Source organism: Ostrinia furnacalis, unplaced genomic scaffold (assembly GCF_004193835.3).
Source record: "Ostrinia furnacalis isolate ACB-3 unplaced genomic scaffold, ASM419383v2 OfSCF1409, whole genome shotgun sequence".
NCBI classification, from domain to species: domain Eukaryota; kingdom Metazoa; phylum Arthropoda; class Insecta; order Lepidoptera; family Crambidae; genus Ostrinia; species Ostrinia furnacalis.
This window is the reverse complement of record NW_021131648.1, coordinates 407394-433658: the sequence shown is the minus strand read 5'-3', so window position 1 is coordinate 433658 and position 26265 is coordinate 407394. Positions and strand designations below refer to the sequence as shown.

The following is a 26265-nucleotide window of genomic DNA, read 5'->3' as shown; positions in this document are numbered from 1 at the left end:
CGCTAAATGGATACTGAAAGAGAATCAAATATTTCAAAATGTCTATTAATCTGCTTCGCATCCAAGCGTTGTTGGTTGAAACCAACATGAATTGCTTTTGTTCTTTGATTTGCGAATGCATATTTTTATTCAATATTTACTGTAACATACCTACTCGTAAAATAAAAATAAAAACATATGACAAGGAAGGTTTTTATTATTTGAAGGCCATTCGAAATTATACTTGTACCTACAATTTATTGATACTGACAAAGTTATTTTATCCAATCTCATTGCTGCAATTGCCAGTAGGTACGTGTTGGTACTGGCAATTCACTCACAGATATCTTTTATTTTTCTCCTTGACAATAATAAGATATTCACCAGTCAGCATTCACCAGTTGATGCTAAAGTAGACTATCTAATACCTGTTACATACAAGTGGCTAAAACAGTGGCGTCAATATTGCTGAGCGCTGAACCGGTACGAAAATTAAGTATCACTTGCACTCTTTAAGGTAGAGTCAATGTAGATAAGGCTGTCAATCATTAATAAGATTGCGCTACCTAGTAAAGCGCAAAACAATAGTCATGATACAGTCAAAACTCATAATGGGTCAAAACCCCTTTGACTGCAAACAACCAGTCAAAAGTTATTTCGCCCGATTTAAAATACCTACCAATCAGTCAAAATTTATACGAAGTTATGTTTAGTAAAAAATACCAGTTAATCATCTTTATGACCGATTCTGAGTTTTGACTGTAACAGTCAAATAAATTTTGACATACCTGTAATATCTTGCATCTGTTGGTGATGCACTGATCGTCCACGCACGGCTGGTACATCCCTAGAGTGACGCAGTTGAACAGGATCACCAGCATCGATATCCTCTCGAACCATGTGCAAGGTAGTTAAGGAAATATCGTCTTTATGAGCAATGAAACATTATAAATAAAATGAAAATTGCTATGCTTTAAGTAGAATAGTTTCGGTTATCGATATCAAGAGAACATTCAATGTTTGTTAACCATTATACGAGTAGGTACATCATCGCTGCATCCTCGAGAATTTCATATAATTATTAGGTAGTCCACTCCTGAAAATAACTTTGTAAATATGAAAATCACGGATGCAGGCGACTCGTATAACTACGGTCAAACTTTACTTAAGGTAAGTTTGTTTAACCATCAATTAAATTATTTACAGAGACTGTTACTTAAACCTCAAAAAATTTCAAAGATATTTCAAAAGGAAAACCTCGCTGTATAAAGTTTTATTGGAGTTCCCTCGTAAACATTGAAATTTGATACTCTATATTAGTTTTAGAGGCAAGCAAGACACTTGAGTCGGTGCCAGTAAATATGGTATGAAATGTGTAAGGTTGTGTGTGGGGGACGAAAGTCGACCTCGATGTTAGTAAGGCTGTACATGTATCGATAAATGGCATTATCGACAAAGTTTTCGTAAGACAGCGTGATAAGTGTTATTAAATACAAATTCTAGATTTTCAAACGTATCACACCTTGACACTTCAATTAATAATTAAATATAGTCAAAAATCTATGTCGTGAGAAAGAATTATGACCTCTTTTTGTCGAGTTCGCAAAAGATGTCATAAAACATTAAAGTTCTGTTTAGCGTTCTGTGCAATGACCACAAACTTCTAGATAAATGTCTTTTATAAAAATAATTCTCCATTTTACTTTCAAAAGTTTTAATTAAATGTGCAAACGCTCACGCTTTTTACTTTTAATTACTTAACTTGAATTTCGTATAATTAACTTTAAATGTACTGGGTTATAAATACTGCCACTATATGTATAAATTACAGGTTTCTTTGCTCTGTGAAACAAGTAGGTATGATATTCGTACTATCGATAAAGAAAAATAATGTTTTTTTCCGTCACTAGTTTGTTTATTTGCCTTATTTATGAGCACACGAAGGCCAAACTACACTAGATTGGTAAATTGAAGTTTAGACACTAAAGTAATATTGTCATACCCATCATGTTAAATTTTTGAGATCCTCGCTGTTTTTCCGATTGTTTGATGGTATATTCTATTCACTCAATTATATTATACGAGTATGTATACGAAAATTACTTCGAATCGAGTGGCAGACAAAGAAAATGTGAAAAGAAAACTTATAATACGTACCTACTACTTGAGATAGTACCTATTGAAAAAGCATTCTTATAGGTACGTTAAGAAAACGAGATTATCATTAATTAATTAAGACAGGATGTATTATAACGTAGGGTAAAAAAAAAATACTCGTAATTAGTTAAACTTAAAGATGACAAAGTACTTTCACTTTGAGCTGACGAATATGCAAAAAAGTGACGTTTAGACGTGTAACGAGCAAGCACGTTAGTAAACAAAAAGGTCCACAATACATCCAGGGTTTGTAATCGCAATCTTTGGAGAACAAAAAAGCCGTAATTATACCTACCGTAACAATGGCTATGGTGTATTCATTGGTGCTTAAATAATGGGCCTCCAAACGGATCCTGCTATTATAAACGGGAAGAATGGGAACAGTGTGGCTGTGATGAGGCATTCGACCAGTCAGCTTTCATCATCATTTTGGCTATTCACAGATGAAAAATAGAGATCAATTTAACATAGATCTTCAAGAGGACAATTTAATAATAGCAGCTTGCACCCAATGTCTCTTTATAGCTGATTTAATTGTCCGTTCATCGAGCCATGATCGTTTTTTTTTGCACGTTCCCTACCTAGTCTAAAGTCGACATTTTTTTCCCTATCGCCTGTTTATTAACGCTACATAGCTTGTTCATTACCGCTTCGGTAATTTAATCCACATTCCTTATAAAAAAGCTCTTACCATAATAGCTAGAAGTTTTTTGTTTAGTTATTACAATTTTCTAGCGTAAAGTCGTATCTCTTACTAAATTTTAATAACTTGAATAAAATTGTGGGTCGATTCCCACCATAAGCAATTCGATTTTTTCAAGATGAATTTGTCGATCTAAGTAGGTACTTCTGTCTGGAGACATCTAAAGTAGGTACATTCTTCCTAAGCTTTTGTTACGATTTTTTGAAGTTTTCAATAACATGTTGTTTACTCCTACGCAACTCTTTGGCTAGCCCGTTAAAAGCCCTAGCTAGTGATTACGAGCTGTGTTGCTTGCATTAATTAGTGCAACGGAAGCTTGATTACGGCGTGCCGTGTTTGCGGCTCGCAGGCTGGGCGGGCGGAATCATTGCGGGTTGGGCGGGCGGCGCAATGGTTACATTGGGTTTACATTTGTTTAAAATACAATTGTTTTAACTGTTGCATTTTTTACATCATTTGGAATTTTGTGTGCTTTCAGTGTTCAACTCAATTCATTGATTCAGCTGCGTTCATAAGCTTGATACAAATTATTTTTATTTGTTCAGTAAGTACTGTCTGACAAAACTAATATTAATACTAGTAAAATAGAGAAACACGGGTCTCAACACGACATTATTTTTTATATCAGTTACATAATACATTGTAGGTAAGTACCTACTTACGGCTTGACGTTTTGGCTGCAACACTTCTCTGTTTTAATTAAAATGTAGGCCTGAGATGCGCGCCGTGATAGGCGGTTATCATGCCATTTTATCGATTTTGCCCATACAAATTGACGTCGATAAAAGTTATCACGGCCCGCATCTTAGGCCTAATGGAACGCGAAATTTTAAAATCTTATACTTATAATAACAATATTAATATTCAATAGAATAATTATATTCACAGCTATTCAGATTTTGTAATAATCTATTAATAGCAAGTCAAAGTTATGAATCAATTCTCATATTACCTACTCGTATTATTGTTTGTTATCCTTTTTGCTTTACGTTAAGCCGATAGACAGTTCAGTGGCGGCGTAAGGCGTGGGCGACGTGGGCCACCGCCTACGGCCTCGCGGTACAAGGGGCCTCGCGCATCAAAAATTTTGAAAAAATGTATACAAGGTGGAGATGACAATATCACAATACGACAATAAATGCAAACATTGACTATTAAATATAAATTCTTGATAGCTAAACAATGTAGTTAAAAATAAAAATATATTTTTTTCCAAACAAATTCAGCCATAATCAGACTCAAAATTAAGCAACAACACGGTTTTAAGTGGCGAACATTATTCTTTGGCGCAATATTCCTTTAAAAATAATCACTAAATCAAGAAATCAGAAACTGTCAATGAATAGACCACTGACCCGTTTTTTTTTATTATTTCATTCATAAAATCCGTCTTCAGGTCGCCACAGAACAAGGCCTCGCGAAATCTGTCTTGCCCACATCAAATTTAGGTCTTGCCCCACCACTGCCGATAGTTATTAGTATTGTTCTAAATCCTCGAACTTTCTCATCACGAAAATACAAACGGTACGTATACCTACATAATATTATTTTCATTACTTCCAACTCTTAACCCGTAAACTGATAAAACACGGGCAAACATAAACCCTTAAAAGCCCCCTGACAAGATAACGAAATACGAGGATATATCCCTATTCACCTTAGCTTTGTTCCGTTATAATATTCTGGAACTATACACACACATTTCCGTTTAGGTTGAAACAACAATGGAGTAACGCGAAACCCAAATAACGGGGATATTAAACGGGAAGAACAAAGGGAATATTTTATTTTTTCTCTTTGCTTGTAAACCCTTTAAGTGGGACACGTGTTCCCACAATTAGGATGCGAGATTATTTTTTTCAGGTAAAGAATTTGTGACTTACGCGCTTATAGACCGTTTCAGGAAGTAACCTACCAAATATACTCTTAAATTATGTATGTTATCATGTGACAATTTATAAGGAACATATTAGTAGTACAGATACATACCTACGTATCACATGGCTTATGCATAATGTCGGAAGTCTGGAATCTTTTAAAATACTTATTATCAATACCACCTACCTTTAATTTTATAATTGTCAAAAAGCAATTGAAGTCCCAACTTTAGGAATGAATTTATAAGGTCCTTATAACACCTAGGCTATTGTTTTGTAAATAAAGAGTGTCTTAACATCTATTTTTTATCAAGTATGAAAAGTGTACTCAATGATAAAATTGATATCATTAGAATGAACAGAAATATTACGAGAATGGAAGGTAATATGTCGCCAGTTAAGCTTATTATGACGCTCTTGCCTCTAGATATAAGAACCAAGAATATTATATTCCCTTTGAGAAACTGTTTTCGTTCTTAAAACATCTGAATCGACTCACCTGAAAGCTTAAAAGGAAAAGATCAGAAGCGATAGATCAATCATTTGAATAATTTGGGATCAGCAAGATTGTTCGAAGCTCAGGCAATTTCGTGTGACTTGCGTTTTTGGCTTCAAATAACACCCAAAGGGAGTTACGGCAATTCAGTAATTTGTTTAACGCACAATGTTAAAATTTATGGACCATTCAAATGTATGAAGGCAATCAAAATACGGTAAATGCTTTTATCACATCATAACAATTCGCATTATTACAGTCCCAGCTTGAATTCATTCATTTGGACGATTAATTGAAAATTTGTGTGATATGAAATTTAGTCATGCGGAATGATTTAACCCTTTAGCTGATCTGTACACAAACGAGACACAGTTAAATGTCATGACTTGGTGTAATGAACTGTTAATATGTTAAAAATCTTTTAGCGTTTTTACTACTGACTTGCGAATTACATTTTCTATATTTTAAATAAAGCATTTTGAGATTGTGAAAACCAATCCGTCTGAAACTCGTAATCAACCGAATGGAGGCAGACAAAAAATTGCAAGAAAAATGGAATTGTTCAGTGGTGGGAAATAGATGGGTGTGCTCAAAAGTAATAAATTTTGTGAAAAGCTGGAAAAGTTGTTTAAAAGGTATACAATTTAAATACTCTTTAAAGAATATTCATGCCTAAGGTTGATGGCGTGAGACAGCACAAACAGTGAAATGTTAACAATTTTGATAAAAATGATGCTTGATAAGAGTATGAAAATCTTAACAAACTGCTAATGCTTAGTACGTGCCCACATGGAAAAATAACCGTACGAATATGCTGAAGAAAAGATTTTAATAGAAAGGATAGAACTTTTTTATCAATTTCCTAAATAGGCTTCATCTTTAAAAAGCAGTAGAGTAGGTATTTGTACAACTACGTATATTTTTTTCTGCAAAGTTTTCATCGAAAATACTACAATCTTTTCAATAACATTAAGTATTTTTTACGGTGGCCAAACATCAGTTTCGCTAGAAAATTATCTTGTGCGACAAAACACACATTTAATCGATGTTTACGGGTGACTCTTAGCCAAAACCCGTCAGATAGCGCCATTCGACTGCCCACTATCGCCCATTCCCAAGATATATGCCCTTCGTAATGGGCTCAGGAAGCTCCCTATGACATAAATGACATAAGGTATCAACGAGGTCAAGGTTTGTAATCAAATGAAAGCATTTTCTTATGATTTTATGAGGCAGTGAATCTTTTTATTGTGTTTATTTTACTTTAATGTTGTGTTTATGGCTGGACAATTAGTTGATGACTGTGACTTTTGTTACAGTAATTCAAAACACTAATAAATTAGCTAATGAGAAAGTTATGGAAAAATAATGGTTTCTAAAGGGAAAAATATAAGATTTCTAAAAAAATATGTTTTCTTTTTTGTGCTTAAGTGGATTAAAGTGCTAAGTAACGTGGGGAACAGGATTTATCCTCTCAACGTTTAGGTAAAAGAATTTAATTGAAGCTTAGGACCTCTAAATCCTTTAAAATATTCTAAGCAGATCTTGATGTAGAAATTGTGAGGTGGCTTAGATGTTGTTAAGATAAAAATTGGGTTAGATTTTTATTGTAAGTAGTTTTTCAAGTGTTGCGAAAGCTTCAGTTTTGTCTTCAAAAACATTGACCTATAGATAAGTAATTGTAAGTAAGCACTTCTTTAAAATAATGCCTATAATGTATAGGACATAAAAATGGGCATATGAAATAACTGGATTAAGTTGATTATTTGCGTACAGAGACATTCAGAGATACGTAACATGAACTTAATTTCAAAGGACATTGTCAGAAACCGCCTAAAAAACCGCCAAAAAACATTAACCCATCATAATTATTTTCTATTTTTTTTAATACATTAAGCACCCTTTCGTTCTAATGGACACTTAAGCATTGAAAAATTAAATAAATAAGTCTTTTAACGTTTATTCTATAATACTATTACAACTTCCGGACGTTTTGGTACGTGGCATGGTCTAAACCTATCAAGTTCCATAATTTTTGCCGATAAAATCTGTACGAGGCATTACCGTACTTTATTGCTGGGAGTCCATNGATGTATGTGGCCCAGGGGTTACCGTAGCCGCTAAGGTTTGAAACTTCTTGCTTAAAATATTGTAGTCTTTGGCATAGACTACGACGGTAGTCATGGAGATAGGAGTTTGTTATCTCATGTCAGATGTAAATGGTGAAAAGAAAACTCATGATTCGTGTTATTTTTATGCAATATGTAGGTATTTTATAAAAGTGGAACCCCGAGTGATCTCCAAAACCCATTCTATTATTATATACGATTCGGCTTCGATATCTATAATACAATAGGAGTTTATTTCATGTGTCAGATGACAAGGGTGGAAACAACCTACGATTCATGTTGTTTATTTACGTGCAATATGTGGGCATATTATAAAAGTGGAATGCCGAGTTGTATTTCTAAAACTTGTTCTATTATTTTATACTATTTGGCTGCGACTCGGCGTGACGACAATACAAAACATTTTTCGCGAATCGGTGTTCATACATTCACTTAATACATTAGACGCCATGTTGTCATAAACGACATATTATAAAATCGCTGTGATTTAATATTCTTAATCATTAATTTTATGGCAAGTGTCCATCAGGAATCACTGTTCTTACACACAGAATCGTATTATTTCGCTTTCGGGTAGTAATATGTCAAAATTGTTGGTTCTTAGGCAAACAATGTATGGAGAACGAACATTGTCCTTTCAGTTAGTTACCTATTCTAAATTAGAACAAGCAAGTTTTGTGATGTTAATTTGAAACAAGTAAGATCAAGCAATATCAAGATACGTCCCCAATAGACACTAAAGGGAATTCCTAATTGCCAGCCAAGTCTAGACAAAGGCATGTAATCTGTGGTGGATCATTCACCTTTGAGCGCCTAAACACCGAGTAAGTAGTATTTAGTAATACATTTACATAATATGAGACTTAGGGTTATGACGTCATTAGTAAGTGAAGATAATTATTAAGATGAGTTGGTGGTGAAAACATTTATGTGAAGTATACGTACCTACTCATTAAATTAGTCTTTAACATAACTAATATGAGTCTGAATTATCTGAAATGGTTAAATAGGACATTTTTACTGTTGCAATCCATTCAGAACTCGCATTTCGTTCAACGATTCAGTCGTTCAGTCAGTCACCGTACCAATGCATCTTGGTGATTTACGACCACTCTTTCCGCGACAGATGTCTAGAGATTTAGACCCCCGTGATTGCTTCATTACACTTAAATCTCTTTTTATGCGCGGGTCAGGTTGCGTTGGACGTCGTCAGCGCGGCTCCAGCCGGTCATAAAAGTGCCGTTAAAATATCTGAAATCGCGTGTAGGCACACGTCGGTATTGCCCGCCAATGTCGTGTCGTGTCGTTTCCCGGCTAAATAAGTGAAAGAATTGTCGTTTGCGACTTTATGGCCCTAATGCCGAAACGTACGCCATAAATTGTGCCATTGGCATCTGCAAGGAATGAAACGCAGCGTTTGATCACGATACTTTAATGGCGGTCGATATCAGCATTTTGCAAGCAACATAAAAGCTTTCATAAAGCACGTGATGCAAAGCGTAAATGATGTCAGGATTCCAATGTTCAAAATTATTGTTATCTTTGATAACGAATAACTTTTAAATATCTTATTTAAATCAATTAATTTAAATTAACTTAATGCTGACAGTCTCTACTAGTTAGCCAATCATTCAGTCAGCCATACAGTTTGTTGAATGCAACAAAGAGTAGGATAAATTCATACATATTTTATTTCATATCACCATTATCCATTAAAAGCCCAATAAAAGCCGTTCATTATTGGTGTTACATAATCCCAAAGTTGTGTTTCGTCTAAAAAGCACTTCGTGGTCATTTACAGTTGCCTTGAAGAATTGTCAATTTAGCAATAACACAGCACTCATCAAATTCGTGAGAATTAACGTTTTTAATTTTGGTGGAAGCTCAAAGGAAGGCTTTGAGGTAATAAGTACTTGCAGACAATCGTGGCTCGATTCAAGCACTCGTGGCGTGGCGAGTGAGAGCTGGGAACTTTTGTCCCGCGCCCTTGGCATCTTTCTGAGCACTTGTGAATTTTATATTCTGTGTTGACTCCATCTTTCTTTTATTGAGGTTTGCTGGTCGAGTTTTGTTGTGAGTACTCTTATAATGGATGTAGTTCCGGGTGATTTTAAGTAATAAAAGCACTACAAATAGGAAATTGGTCTAGCGTGTGCTTATCTAAGATCTACAGCTCTGGGTCCCTAGACAAAGTAGCATTTATGACAGTTTTATAAAACTGATACAAAAAACGCAGCACCGAAGCGAAAGAGGGTTTCCACCACTCTGAGGCAATCGATTTATTTAAGTTTTTGAAAAAACTTAAAAAACTGCTTTTAAAAATAATTGATGTTTCCAGCCAGTCAGTGTCAAATTACTGTTCGAATGATGCAAAATCCACACTGCGGCGGTGCCTGCAGCTGTTGTGTTGTCCGCGTTTTGTTTGCCATTTACCTGATTGCCCGATTTCCTGGGAAATCATTAACATAAAATGTTGCTGCTCTTTTAATTTTATCGAATTTGATATTAATTTAGCTTGGTGCGATTTTAAATAATATGGGTGTTTCATTGAGTAGGTATACAAATTTAGATGAGATTTTCTCAATTATTTAATCAAGTTATTTCATGAAGTCTGAATTACCACACACATTTAAAAAAAATACGACCTTGGGAAAAGTTGCTGAATTTCCTCAATTTTTCATTGGTAGGTACTAAAGTGCAAGTGGGTAATTCTAGAACCGCCAATAATTTGTGAGTCGCGCGATATTTTGCGTGCAACTGCACATTGCAACTGCTCGAATGCATTACATTACGCAACCTGGCAGTATCTGGGTTACCCAAAATGCCAGGGTCAGCCGTTTCCGATGAGTAATCACCCCGCTTTCAAAACACTACGGTTTATGAAAGGATGTTTACGTCTTGCCAGCGTTTGTACTGGCTTAAGCACATAATGGTTTTAATTAACCTTATTAATTAGCAATTAAATGTAATTGAGGAAAGTCACTTTATGAATATTCTGTTACTTTCTTTGAGAGTTTCCCATGCGGTCTATAATATTAATCCCATAATAAAATATGTAGGTACCTACCGATTCATTACTTATTCTCTAAGTATTTTCCTAACTAGTAGCTTTTTATGACGGTGATTTGTCAAAAAAATGTGCGTGAGTCTTCTTTTTTAGGTGATGATTGTAGGTAACCCTAGAATGTTAAAATGCTGACTTATTCTAAAATCTAATGCCGTACAATTTCGAAGTCACAAGTCGAAAACCACCACTTACTAAACTAGCCAAATATGAACGAAAGTCAATACAAAATTACTCATAGCCATCAAGCTCCGAGATTGAGAGCTTCTCAGCAAACAGTTCGTATATGAAACCTGATACTGAACAATACGAGCACACTATCGCGTCGAGATCGTGTTGAGCAGCGCAAATATGGGGATGGGAGCCCGACTCGATTTATTGATTGGATGTTTCCAAAGATAGCACGGGGAGTATTCACTTACAAGAGAAGAATAAGGCTGAGTTGCACCACCTATAACTTTGACCGTAACTATAACGATAACTGGTGTTTTTTGTATAGAGTTTGACAGATTTTTGACGTTTGTCAAAGTTAAGGTAAGATGGTGCAACCCAGCCCAAACTTCACATACGGACAAGATAGATACTTTCTTTATTTGCTTTACGATAAATATATTACAAGCATATAATACCGAAATAAACATTAGAAGAAGAAGAAATGTTTATTTCGTTCCATTAATGGGTACTTACCCCATTCCTACTTAAAAAAGCAAAAATGCATGAAATTTAGAAAACTTAACAGAAATTATTGTCTTTCGCCTGCATTCACAAACAGCGCGTGGACACAGGGTGACACACGAACCAATAATATAGAGCTCTATTCAACGCTGTGCGTTCAATTTGCTGCTTCACTTAAGCAAGCATCGTTTGTGAATACAGGCGCTTTTGTCACAGAACGCGTTTAACTGTAACTCTTAACTGCAATTTTTATCCAAAATGTGTACCTACAAGTTTGTCCAGCACATTTTTAAAGAGACATTATAAACGTCGACAATCAACATGATAATCATTGCGTATGCAATTATTCATAATGACCATTTCACGACTTAAAAATACATTTTCTTGAATATGAATCGTCATTTTATTGCGGCAGCTCTAGAAAATTGGTTTTTATGAATGTAGGAAACGGCAAATGGTGTTTCCTTACAAATACTTCAGAGGAAGTAATGGACATCGTTAAAGCAAAATTACTTGCTTTGATGCTTGAGATTGTGATGTAAGATTAGTAATAATCCATTTCTCATTTGACTTTTTAAAGAGAAAAATTATCGGAATAAAACATTACATTAATTGATCTACACTAATATTATAAAGAGGAAAACTTTGTTTGTTTGTTTGGTTGTAATGAATAGGCTCAAAAACTACTGGACCGTTTTTAAAAATTCTTTCACCATTCGAAAGCTACATTATCCACGAGTAATATAGGCTTAATTTTATTTTGGAAAAAAATAGGGTTCCGTAAAATATGTAGATAATGTAGTCCACGCGCGCGAAGCCGCGGGCGGAAAGCTAGTGTAATATAAAAAGATAAATAAAATAAAATAAAATAAAATTTGTTTGTTAGTACTTGGAGATACATTATTATTAGTAATGGTGGATATTATTGTCAAATTGTCAAATCTCATTGTTTAGGACCCATTTTAAAATCTTAGAACCCTAAAAAATTTTTTAATTCCTTAAATAAACATAATCTAACCTCTCTAATCTGTAAAAAAACCGTTCAAAAACAGCTGTACTGTACCAACCACAAATTTGTTTACCCTTTTTAATCTAATGACCTGTAAAATGGATCCAAGCCCTTTAACGCTATGGAGCGTTAAAGGGCTTGGCCCTCGGCGGGAAAAAATAACGCAACCTTTAACTTCACGCACGGCGTCGCGGCAAACACTGTAACATGTGTGATGTTGAGGATGATTCGGAATCCTGGGCCGGAAAATTAGATAACATTTTAACATTTCCCTTACGATTACGTGTTTGTGGTTTGTTTGTAACATTAACCAATTTGCGCTGGGTTCAAAATTTCATCACGATATCGGCTCTGCGTGCTTACCATAAGTTTACGTTTACGTGTGCTCGCTAGCGACTGCGTAAAAAAATGACATTAAATGTATGACAGATTGTACAGCGCCCTTAAGTATACAGTGTGCTTACCATGAGTTTACGTTAGGTGTACTCGTTAACGAGTACGTCAAAAAATCCATGAAGAATTTATTTCTTGAATGTAGCCGCTAGGGGCGCTGCACAATATGTCATACATTTAATGTCATTTTTTTACGCAGTCGCTAGCGAGTACACCTCCACACAGGTTACAGCCAGCACACCGTATGTAAACTCATGGAAAGCACACTGAATTCAAATCACCGATCTCCCCGTTTTAATATTTTATTCTTTTAAAATCGTCTGATATTTCTTAATGAATTTCAGAACATGGGCTTTCTTGGAAATAGTATAAATTCCTAGGATGCCTTCTGGGAAGATGAAGGTCGATGGAAGTGATTGGAAAAGAATAGCCGAATAATTTACCTACTCAGTTCTGTACATTGGGAAATTCTACATTCAGCTGTGGACTGATGATGATAAAGTCACAGTTACGTCATAAATTGATACGTGAAAAAATTATTCACAAAATATCATAATTAAATAAAATTCTCAACGTCATTATTGCACACTTCTCATTAATACAACAACCGTAAATAATATACGAACTTAAGCGTTGAATAGCGAGAATTTCGTATTTACGTTTTGGGTATAAAACGAATAGTTAAATGACTTATTCGGCGAACAGTTCCATAAAGAGAATATAATATGCCTCCGCAAATTACTGGTTTGCTGCATTCAAAACGGTTTTTTAATTAAATTGCAGTACAAAGCTTAAATCTGCAAATCCTTCAAAGGCTTCTTGCAAATTCTGGAAGCCAAATCGCGATCCTTAGCTACACCGAATTTAATGAATAATCCCATTGTATTATGTGGACCGGGCTTCAAAGGTTTGTATCCCAAGCAGAGAGAGAAAGGCCGTCTATTGTTCGCACAACCAGTGCTTCGTTCGAATGCAAAAAACCTAGCTGCTATTCAGGTAATATGAATTACTCGTACATAGCGTCAGTTTCACTCGCATCTAAAAAAGAAATTTATGAAAGCTTTTATTCATCTATGTTCACAGGGAATTAGTAGTAAACTATATTTAAAGAAATTACCATTGCAAATCTAAATTTACTATGTAGGAAATATTGTAATTTATTTATATATTTTATTGATAAAGATCTGCCAATAATAGCATAATTTAATTAAATATCACAGAATCGAAAAGGAATGATAATTTTGAAATGTTCGCAACGAAGACCGAATTGAAACCCTTCAATATAAACAAATCAGAAAACAATACAGCTTAGCGAAACACAATCATAGAACGTTTATAGAGACGTTGGCGTGAACGAGCCACCGTCGTGAAAGAAACACGATAACGGCTCCGATTTCAAATCATCGAGCTCCCCACTTTAATATTTCATTCTTTACAAATGGACTGACATTTCTGAATGAATTCTGTTCAAATGAGAAACGGAAAGTCAACACCGTTACTTCTTCAATGATTTTATTCCATTCCCAGACTGTTTTTATTGTAGATGGAAATAAAGAATTTGAAATAACAATTACTTATACATTTTTAATGGTCGCTTCGTTTTCTTGGCGTAATTGAACGATACAATGGCTGCGTTGGCCTAGTTAGTGTACTGTAAAAACTCTAGCTGTAGTTGCGGGTTTGATTCCCACTGGGTGCATGATTATGATAAGCAAAACACAAATTTTAATCCGAGTATTCGAAGCTCTCAGGTGGGGTCTTAGTAGACCCGGCTCGAATGACCAATGGCCTTAAAAAGATAATTTTTAGCAGTAGTTTGCCACCGGTTAAAATGATAATATTCTGCAGTATCTATCTATGTTGTCTGTTTTAAGTATGTATCAATCAATTATTGAATTTGACAGAACATTAAGCTTGGAGTTGGGGGTAGGGCATTGGGGTAGGTAAGACTAAATAGGGGAGCTACGATAAGTAGATGAAACCATAATTGTTATAAAAATGGATTTTGTTTTGACTGTTCGATGTACAATAGATTAGAGATCTATTGGAATTTCATTTACTACAATGCCTACTCGTAGTCTTAATGGAAATCAATTAAATTATGTAGCTCCTCTCTCAACTCGGGTTCATTAAAGCCGAGAATAGACTTTTATTTTGTGCTCAGAATCGAATTAGACTGGATGTTTTCACGTAATCTGTATAATCTAATGCGAAGGATTTTCTCTCACTTCCTTGGAAGTAGGAGTTTATTCCAGTTCATTTCATTAGACAGTCGATCTTATTTCAAATATATTACCCACTGAAGACCTTTTTGTTCGTTTAGCCTGTAATTTATTGTTATTTTATTCTGTTATCTTAACTTTTTTAAATAGATCTCGAGATAATTAAATAGGCACGGCTCTACCCTTACTAAAAGCCGTTAAATGCAGAATGTCGACTTTTAGCATATTTGAGGTAAATTTTCACGCAAATTGGGCCATATTTACCAATTACACTGATCGCATTGTTGGGCCTGCATGAGTCGACGATAACGTCTCTTTAGGGGCTTGATTTTGCAGTATCAAAGGACAGGCTGCCGTACAGAACGCTTTGTGTACACGCCGCGCTCGCGTCGGGACCATCTACTCTTTGCCGTCAACTAAAGGCACGGCACAGCCGCAGACACAAGCTACTGGGTGTTTATTGAAATTATTTACATAATTTTATTACAGTATTTTGAATGTTTTGGTTCTGTCTAGACAACAATTTCACTTGATATGCAAGCAATAACGAAGCGAGATAGTCTACCTATTTTTGGAAACAGGCCATCAGAACGACTATCTTCAGATTTTTTAGAAGTGAGTATTTTTTCATCCTTTTAATCATTTCTTTTTTATATGCGTTGGCCACTTTACCTTTGTAAAATACTGTTGTGATGTCAATGCTCGTAATTTCCATGAGCTCCAATATTCTCATAGTTTCATACAGTCTACTCCGTAACAGTAACTGAACACCTATTTTGACATAAAACGTAAACTTGTTAGTATTAAAACGAAGTTAAGTCTGATACTTCATTAAATTCAATTTTAACATTTTATTCTCTTCACCAAAAACCAATAAGTATTAAAATAGGTATGCGCATCGCCTAAGACCTTGCACTACGAATCCCGCACAATGCCGCCGCGGTGTTTTCTTTCCCGTTTTCCAGTAAATGCTAGAGCGCTGAATGATGCAGTTTCGTTTCGTTTTCGTGTTTTTACAAGCTTTTCGCGTTTGCCGTCATCTGTGCGAAGTGAACATGTTGTTTCGAATGAAATTGCGATCACAAAGACAATGGCAAACTGTTTGTTGAACGCAGAAATAATAATTGTAACAGGTAATAATAAATTCCTACGTAAGATTTGGTTTGGCATTCTTTCAGTTTACCTAGAAACTGTTCTTTGACACCTTATATTTACGCCCGTATTCACAAACGATGCTTGCTTAAGAGAAGCAGCAAATCTAACACACAGCGTTGAATAGAGCTTTGTGATTGGTTCGTATGTCACCCTGTGCGTCCACGTGCACTGTGAGACCTCGTAGTAATGTTTTTGAATACAGGCGTTAGTCATTCTAGGTCTTGTTGCAAGTCTGCTAAGGTGTAACCATTAGTTACAGTGGTTCAATGGTTCAATATGGATTACCACGTTTATTTAGACCCGAAGCCTGCCAATTTGTTACACATATATACGACACAACCCCTTAACATGTAGAGAGCCCGCCCCGGTTGGCAGTTTGCTTGCTGAGCAATGCCAGTTGTGGGTTCTAATCCCACTGATACAAGTGTGATGAATAATGAACGACGCTTGTGGATATTTATTACCCGTTATCTAGTTGGCAAAGTACAAGCTAGTCAATTTATTACAAGCTAGATAATTAAAATTTAAAATAAAGCTAGTTTTAAGGACGTTGATACTCTCACAAGGTGGACTCTCACAAGGATGACATCATAAAGGTAGCAAGAAGGCGCTGGATGCAGGCAACATAGAAATCATTGGGACAGGCCTATGTTCAGCATTGGACGACCTATGGCTGAAATGATGATGATGATGATGTTGAGGGTCAAGATGGTTTTAGTGTCTATTCAGGTGCATATAATGTGGATATCTAAAGTGGTTTTTGTAATTATTACATTTCATATGTACGCCGTATTTCTAAGGTCATAAGTTCACCATTTATAATAAGATTCAATAAAAGTAAAAGACTGTTATCGAAAATACGGCCAGTATTCCGAAGTGATTTTTTGTAACAATACGCCGAAATTGTCAAAGGATACTTCTCAGCGCTAACAATGCATTTGCTGAGGGGCCGTCCATTTTTAGTCTCGCCGGGACGTCCCTACATTTTAATGAAGTATCTTTTTTCAATTGTGCGGATCATTATACCGCCATTCAGTTTTCATGGAAACTGCAATGAAAAAGAAATTTATAGGGTTCTGTACAACTTTTGAAAAAACTAAAGTTCGTCCGTCCGTGATATAATGAAGCACTGCAAAGATGTTGTTTGGTGAACTAAAAATAACACTTTCTTTTCAGTTGTTATCAGTTTTATTAATAGACTCTATAACAAAGATTTCATTTATTTAGCAATTGCGTATTTTAAAGTTAAAAAATTACAGTTATGTTTCATTTTATTAAATAGAAGAAAAAGCAATTGAATTTAATTTTTTGATATGATGACAATGTCCTGAACCCTCTGAACGTGAGTATAAATTGTATATGGTCGTGTTTTAATTTTAGCTTTTACGTGGCTTTAGTGAGCTGCCGAGTGAGCAATTTTTTTTAATAACAGGCTACAAATCTCAGATATTTAATCCAATATAACATGTAAAGTATTTTTTTAATTTGTTGGGTAAACAAACCCGCTTATTAAACTAATCGATATACATGTATAAACATCAGCAAAAAACATTATGAGTAGGTAAACAATTGAAAACGTTTTCACAGATTTGATTGCTGCAAATCTTCTATTCTTTTGTGTATTAGTGAACCTTGAGAAAATTGTGTTTGAACATTATATGATTAGGTTTCAATGAAACTTTTAAGTGAGACAACATAAATCAATTGTTAGCGCGCGCGGTCCCATGCGATCACTTTGTGTCTAGAAGTTTTATTGGTTTTGTCACATATAACTTAAATTGACGTTTCAAAAGCAGAGCAAACTTGATAAAAAAGATGAGACTTCTCAATAACAGATAAAGTATTTGGGGAAATAGCCGGTGGGTACAAGTGCTCGACTATATTTGGGCAACCGTCCAACTGGATGCCCCTCAACCACTCGAACTGCAAGTATGTACAGACATCAAACTATACAGTTTTGTTGCAAAATCGCACGTATTACAAGCGCATAAGGTGCCACAGTGCTTCGCTCGATGTGCTGTTGTCTGTTCCTGGATGAAAAAACTCTGAACAGCCACTGCCCTAGTAAAGATAACTGGTTAATAAAAACAAGACTCGTAAAACGTAATAGGATAAGTACATGTTCATATTCACTGCTCTTTTTGAAGTTGTGAATTAACAAAAACATTATGTCAGTTATAGTTTTTCAGTATCAGCCTACGCTTAAGGTTAAAAGCATTATTAAGTTGAAAGAAATTATTAAAATCAGGTCGCTCTACTCTTTGCTTCTTCACTTCGTCTTTTTCTTATAATGATAGGAGTAAAATTTCTTCATCGTGCAGGACGTAAGTAGTACCTGCTTGATTTTGTCTAAACTTTTCATATAGGTACCATCTTAAGGCCGAATTGCACCATCTTACTTTAACTTTGACAAACGTCAAAAATCTGTCAAACTCCATACAAAAAGTCTGCCCGCGACCATGACTCGTGCAACCGAGCCGAAACGTCGGGAGGGTAAATATTTTATTTACCGTTAAAATAGATATTGTTGCAATAAATCCCGTGAAGTGATAATTCCATACAAAAAGCACCGGTTATCATTATAGTTATCGTTAAAGTTAGGTGGTGCAAGTCAGCCTAAGGGTATGTATTACCAATTAGGCACTAAGTTAGGAAATCTGCAGTAAAAACCCGGTGGAGATTATTGACCATTAATCATGATAATTAAATTTTTTTGGCTCCCAAAAATTCGGAATTGTCTACTATTGCAATTCATAAAGCGTTATTATGGACATTGCGGGCATGGCTTTTGGCAGGTAAATCTTACCAAACCCGGGATCTAATCCCATTACGCATTTTATAAAGTAGGTCAAGTAAACAGCATCAAATATTTGAAATATTCATGTGTTATCGGGTGAAGGCCAGATGCCAGGGATTTCATATACGGTGCTATGGCAATATAAGTTACTTTCGCGGAGATACATCTACGGAACGTGAAAATTAAATTTAATATTTCAGCGATCATGCGCTTGCAAGTAGGTTACACTGACCGTGGTCAAAGGCTGATTGGAGAGATAGGACCTTTTTATGTGAAAAGTAACTTAACAATTTAGGCTGGGTAGCACTTGAAAGTGTTTATCAAAAAACACCGGTTATCGTTAGGTATAGTTACGACGATTAAAGATAGGTGGTGCAACTCAGCCTAAGTGTAGTCAGTTTTTACATAATTCATGAGATGGTATAAGGCAAACGCTAAATTCTAGTAATATAATCTCCCTGTTTCAACAGTGAAAATTAAATTATTCAGCACAAAATAGGGGTCACTCAAACATTACTGAATGGACCTGAACTTTCTGTAAACTTCAACAGGAGTAAATTTTCAGGAACTAAAACTGAAAATAGCAAAGCAGCAAACACTACAGTTGTTTGAAATTTCATGAACTTAAAATATGAGAGTACTATGTCGTCGCTCACACACGTATATTACTATGAGATCTCACAGTGCGCATGGACGCACAGGGTGACAAACGAAGCAATCACAAACCTCTATTCAACGCTGTGCGTTCGATACGGGCGTCAGTCCTCAGGTGTCTTGTAAGCCAAGGCTTATGTTTTGATTTAGTTAAACGTACAAAATGTGTTTAATTTAATAGAGTTAGTCGAGGAGAAAAAACAATTCTTCAAGGTCAACGACACGGTTAACATTTTACGGTTTATTTTGAATTTAATGGACGTTAACGACCGACTTTGTTTAGTAACATTGTGTTGTTTTTATTTGACGTCTTAACAGATTAAAGGCAAAGTAAGAAGTATTAAGCATGTATCAATTACGTTTATTTTTCATTGTGATTCATACTATTACAAGTTTTTGCATTACAGCGTACAGTTCAAAATTCTCCGCCAGTCGCATTTTCCAGTACCTACTCGTAAGTCATTAAAAAGTTGGACGGATTTGCGTAAGTAGGGCAAAGTGCCTATCTTTCAAGTTTACGTGAGTAGACACTGTGTGACTTATTTAATTTTTTTTCTATATTTGGGAGTTACGGCATAAATAATAATATTATGTTTCTTTAAAAGAAGCTGTATTATGACAACAATGTAAACTTATAGGAAAGCGTTACCCATTAAAATAAAGGTTGACATCTAAACTGTATTATTTATCTGTGCCGTTTGTGTTAAGATTATACATTAGCCCTTTTGTGTGGCTATAAGTGAAAAATTTGTTGTTTGTTCTTGTTGTAATAATATCAGTACCTCTAGTAGGAAAAACTTTCGAGTTCGTTTCGTTGCGTATTCAAAGTGTCATCGAAAAATTTTGTATGAAAAATTAAACAGCGCCCCCTATATTATAGCCGCCCTAGGGGGCGCTGTTTAATTTTTCATACAAAATTTTTCGATGACACTTTGAATACGCAACGAAACGAACTCGAAAGTTTTTCCTACTAGAGGTACAGTAAGTCTTCGAAATCGATTCGATTTAGCAAGTTGCGAGCACTGTGTTTTTTGTCTTCTCCTAATCTTACTAAGACTTCTACTGAAATGTGAAAACATGTTTGTAGTGGATGTACGAGTACAAACATGTTCAGCGATAGTTTTATAAAAACCATTGTTAATAACATGCCATTAATATGCAGTACGGCACATGAAATTTTAGTTTGGAATCGAGCCAATGGTATTTGTTTATTTATTATGTACAATTTTATGAACCGGTGCGGTGTAAAAATAAAGTAAGACATAAATCAGTTCTAGTAAATTCACATTTATAATCTAACTAGCTTTCCGCCCGCGGCTTCGCCCGCGTGGAATTTTGTCTGTCACAGAAAAACTTTATCGCGCGCGTCCCTGTTTCAAAAACCGGGATAAAAACTATCCTATGTTCTTTCCCGGGACTCAAACTATCTCTATGCCAAATTTCATCAAAATCGGTTGCGAGGTTTAAGCGGGAAAGCGTAACAGACAGACAGACAGACAGAGTTACTTTCGCATTTATAATATTAGTTAGTTGGGATTGTTGTTGCTGGCAACGAATTAATTCACAAACCAACATTTATTTAACTGGAATTTGGATCTAATTCCGCCTATTTGTTGGTTTAGACATGAGTTTTCGTGAATAAATCTCTCTGATGTATTTCCAAAGTTTGTGCGTGAAAGTGAATTATAAGGTGGATTTGAACTTCAATTTGCTTAATTTTCAATTTGATGTGAATACAAGTAGTTAAGTAGGTAGTAAGTGTACGTACTAGGTATGCTATAATAAGTATTATATTAACATAGATATTGTATATAATTTACTTTGAAGGTCATATAAAGTAAATTATATATTATCATCGTAGAAAATTATTTTTTTCCTAAGTATGAGTTATGTTACTTACGCAAAAGGGGATATTATGGTACACGTGGTAAATTATAGTTGTTGTAAGGGCGATTTTACCACAAAAAAGGCTAATGTGCTATCGATTTTACTTGAATAATATGCTGGTGATCATGAAATTATGATCACTTTATTACGTGGCCCATATGCGTCTTTGCACCGTCTTATAAAAAATAATTACACAGCCACAAAGAAAAAAGAACTATTAAACAATCGCTGTAATAATACTTAGAATGGTATTTTCTAAGAAACTCGTGAAGTGGCACAGTTTCAAAGATCTTGACCTCCAGATAGCAACTTTGTAGAGAGTCATAACTTGCACCCTTATTTTCTCATACGGCCTTGGAATATTCTTCTAAAGGCTGGAGCATTTTATTTAATGGATTAAAACATCGATATGTCATCATACAGAAGCAATTTGTCATTTATGAGTGATAAGATAAGACGAAACTGCGAACGAGTTTTGATATGTCATGTATCTGCATAAATTGGGTGTATAAAAGTCGTACATTCATGTGTATCGTAATTTCTTCTTTAGATCTTGATGTTACGTGAAAACATTAATGTAGAAGGTGGCGTAATTAGCATTTGGTCACAGGTGTATCATTAAAGTTTGAATACTTGTGGTTGCGATTTTCACAATTTATATATATATCGTAGTAGTTACTCGTATTCAACTATACTAAAAATTTTAAACATTTATAACATTTTTTTCCAGCACTTTGTCTCGAGGGACTTTTAACCAAATGAATTAATTGAGTTGCAAATTAAATTCTACATGAATAAAAGTTGAAAATGGACATATTTTTCCATTGTTTCACTACTTCAATTCTCTAGTTAAAAGTGACTCGTGTGTTAAAATCAAATGCCATTTGCAATGTTCATTTACTCGTAGTTAGATCTGACATCGACACAGGTAGTAGAGTTTACCTTTGATCTTGCTACGTATTGTTTTGTTATCTTCAGATTGATCTACGCTTATATGCGGGCCAATTAATTTCTTTTGCCAGTCTCTGGCTGTAAAGTTTAGGGTTTAAGTTGTACACTTTTGATTGAGATTCGATTTTGATTTTGAGTATTGATTTTGTACTCCTCTAGATATTGATCAATACATGAGGTGAACATTATTAATACTAAGAAAGAAGCAAACAATAGACATTTGTAATTATGATAATCTATATAACATTAAAATTGTTTTTAAATTAAAGTACTCTTTTGAGTAAGTTTCATCGAGTTTCTCATATTTTGTTATATAAGTTTTACAAACTGCAGCAGTAGCTTCTTAAGGGAAAGGGTTTTTTGGTTGTATTACAGAAAACATCGCAATAGAATATTAGATTTGACTCTACCAGCTATGGCTTTATAAAAAGCTACATATTCCTTCGCACTGCCAAATCGCTGACATCTTTACCCTGGCGCCGCCACTCAGCATAAAATAATTCAGTTTCATTGCACACACGTTTGCGCTGTGATGTTGTCCAGACTTCTTTCTTCATTATTATTAGAGATGAAACGGATATCCGGCAACTATCCGGTAGGCCGGATATCCGGCCTAAATTTACTATCCGGCCGGATACCGGATAGTAACTCACTATCCGGCCGGATACCGGATATTAAAAAACTACGACAATTTCCTATTAATAAAATGAAATACATTAATCTTTGAGGTAAATATCAATAAAATGGCTTATAATAATGACGGCTTTTATTTAAAGTCCAAAAATTTACAAAAAAACCATTGTTCAAAAAGCCTTTCAAAAAACTAATTTATTCTTCTGGGCTATTCACTCTAATGACGAATACATAAATACAGGATGGCCCAGAAGAAAATTCACTTTTGAAAATTGAAGGAAACGAAAACTGTAACTATTTCAATTTGAAGGAAATTTAATGCAATTTATTTTTATATTTACCTTTATTAAATTACATCGCCCAGGAGATTTCCTTGACGCTTACAACGTTCGATCAACATACATCAAAATCTTGAAATGCGTTCGTTAGAATTACCTCGAAACCTATTTTCAATTTTTTTCCGAATGCTCAGCTTCAGTTGCTGCATGTTTGTTGGATTATAAAAGTATACTCTATTCTTAATGTAACACCACAAAAAAGAATTTTCTGGAGTGAGATCAGGGCTTCAGGGTGGCCAGGAGATGTCACCCCTGCCTGAAATTATTTTTTTGTGAGAACATATTGTCTCTTACCATCTAAATGCTCTCATTTGAAGTGTGACACGTAGCCCCATCTTGGTGAAACCAAGTGCTCCGGTCATAGCCTTGCGAATCTTGCAGCTTTAAAAATCAAAAAGCTTTTCAGCCTACCAGTATAGCATTCTCAAAAATTAATCATCCTTTCAATGCAACAAACCAATTAAGCAAGGATGAAATCTCACTGCCTCTAAGAAGCGCTAATCTCATTCCAGCAGACTTCTTTTTGCGGGGTTACCTTATGAGCAGATTATACATACTCTAATAATCCAAAAACTCTACAGCATCCATCCATCCTGAATCCATTTCGAGGTAACTCTAATGAAAGTTTTCCAAAATTTTGATGTATGTTGACCGAATGTTGTAAACGTCAAGGGAACTACATGTACGATAAAATTTATAAAAGGAAAGTAAATTTTAAAATAAATTGCACTAAATTGCAATAGTTAAAGTTCTACAAAAATATCGTACAGTATTAGTTTCATTGAATTTTCAAAAGTGAATTTCTGGGCCACCCACAGTAAATAATATCTGTTAATGTCGAAATATTGCCAAATAAAAGGCGATCTTTTTTTCACTGATGGTTTGATGACATGACGCATGCAGTTCAGTCAGATTATGCAGCAAGTAAACTAATTTAATTTTCGCTATTCAATCACACACTCACGATAGCAACCGAAATTGCTCGAATTGATCTGCCCCCTAGACAAGTGGCAAACTCTGACATTCTATTCGGACAGATTCGATTTTCGAAAAGTGTGAGTAGTCTAGTCTACTAATAGACCCACTGATCGCGTTCGAAGCACCTGTGCGGCGCTAAACTCGTCACGACATGAAACGAGACAATGGGCCAACTATCCGGCCGCCGGATATCCGGCTATCCGGCCTAGCAGCTGGCCGGATATCCGGTATCCGGTATCCGGCCAAACAACTATCCGTTTCATCTCTAATTATTATCGGACGACGGGTAGCCGTTGAGTCTGAATGTACTTCACTTTTGTGCTGCTGTTTGGCTTAAATAACTTTTTTACTTGAACTGTAATACTCGTTATAAAGAAATATAGCACGAGAGGACTCTTATAAATTACTAATAAGTAGCTTATTAAACACGTGCGAATTCACAAATAAGTTAAGAAATATGAAACTGTAGAATCAATTAGTGTAACAGAGGTTTGTGTATTGAGAGGTTCTCATTTAGCCTTTTTGCGATATAAAATAAAAATTGGTTAGTTACATAAAGGAACAAAATATTTACCATTCTATCTATCATTGATGATGTCCAAACAAAATTATACAAAGTAAAAATTATTAGTACGTTGTGCATAAACTTCTAGCACCGGGCCTTTGAAATATGATTATGTATTTTGTTACATAGGTAGTACATAACTTTAATTGCGGGTGTGTTACAAATTTAACACCTTTAATTTTCAACATTTAGAAATACGGGCTATTTGGGTCCGTGTGGTCTAAAGTGGTATCCGAAACTGAACTCTCCCGAGATGTTATAGGGTTAAATTTTAATTACAACATGGGTGTTTGTTTCAAAATTGCTCTGCTATCGTGCGGTTTGGGTAACAATGTGCAAAGTTGCTCTACGTAACGTATGTTACTCGGAATTTTTATGAAGGTAAAGGTTATTAAAATTAAACATTGTATTTATGAACAGTTTGAGAACGCTGTTTCAAAACTTCTCTGATTTTGTTTTAATTATTTGATTACTCAGTACTCAGGTTAGCTTATTCCTTTAACACTGACTCTATTACAGACTTTTTCTATTATTAGGTGGACAACAATCTAGTAGATATAAATTATCTCATATGGGATTGAAACTAGCTACTTTTAGTTTACAAAGACAAAGTTACCATTTGTTAGTAAAATATCTCAATTTTTAAACCTTTTAGCATGGGTGTGTGAAGTCTTTTTATTTGTTTTCTTCTTTTGTTTATATTTTTGCTCTAGCCTGGTATAATGCCAGCCTAACAGCAAATTAACATGTTAGCGAGCGATGCGCGGCGCTTCCATCCCATCGTATGAATAATGAACTGCGCAGCGCTGACTGACGCGGCTGCAGTTTGCATGTGACCTCACGAGGTCACTGGAAACTGTAGTGACCTTACAGATGTGTTTTTATGACCTGTCATCTTTATACTGAAACCCATTAAAAATGTATGTAATCGAAGCGTAGTAATAGTCATAAATGTTTATTGCATCATGTTGGTATACGTATGTTATTTCTTAGCCAGTCATTGTTATTGATTTATTTTAAAGCCAATAAGGATTTAAAAATCCACAACTCTACAAAAAATTATAAACAAATCCCGCGACGAAATTTGGACCCCGATTTACCTCTTTGGAGGTGAATTTTGGAAAACCTTTCTTGCCTACGTCATATAGTAACTATCTGAGTGCCACGTGATATTGGCAGACGCGGAAACACAATAGCCATAGAGGAGATGAAGGGTGAAAAGAAGTGCAGCACATTCGTTCAATTATTTAAGATGTGTTGACCTGAAAAACTGTACAGACTGTAAAATGTAAAAACACACAAAGGCTTGAGAAACTTCATCCATTTATGACTCATATTTGGAGTCGTCTTTAGACACACCATTTACGCGCTCAAACCAAGGCACCATCTTTGTTCGCAGAACATTTTAATTCAAACAATTAGCGCTCGAGTGTTTGGCTTACAATTAATTTACCAGCTGCCAGGTTACTGGATCTCATTAGAAAGGTAATTTTGTTTGGGTGACAAATAAATTAGCGTTAAGCAGAGCGAGTTTGAGAAAGGTTGGAGCCTAAATGTTATGAGTGATGTTATGAGTATTTGTTTTGGGAATGCACGTGTTAAA

General features: G+C 35.1%; 1 protein-coding gene across 1 annotated transcript in view; it reads right to left on the bottom strand.

Moving 5' to 3' along the window:
- Positions 1-26265, bottom strand: part of Ca-alpha1T (Ca[2+]-channel protein alpha[[1]] subunit T) — a 200430-nt gene that overhangs the window by 43552 nt on the left and 130613 nt on the right. The window contains exon 4 of the mRNA XM_028304257.1: positions 768-879. Coding sequence (XP_028160058.1) covers positions 768-879 — 112 coding nt within the window. The remainder of the gene's footprint in view (positions 1-767; positions 880-26265) is intronic.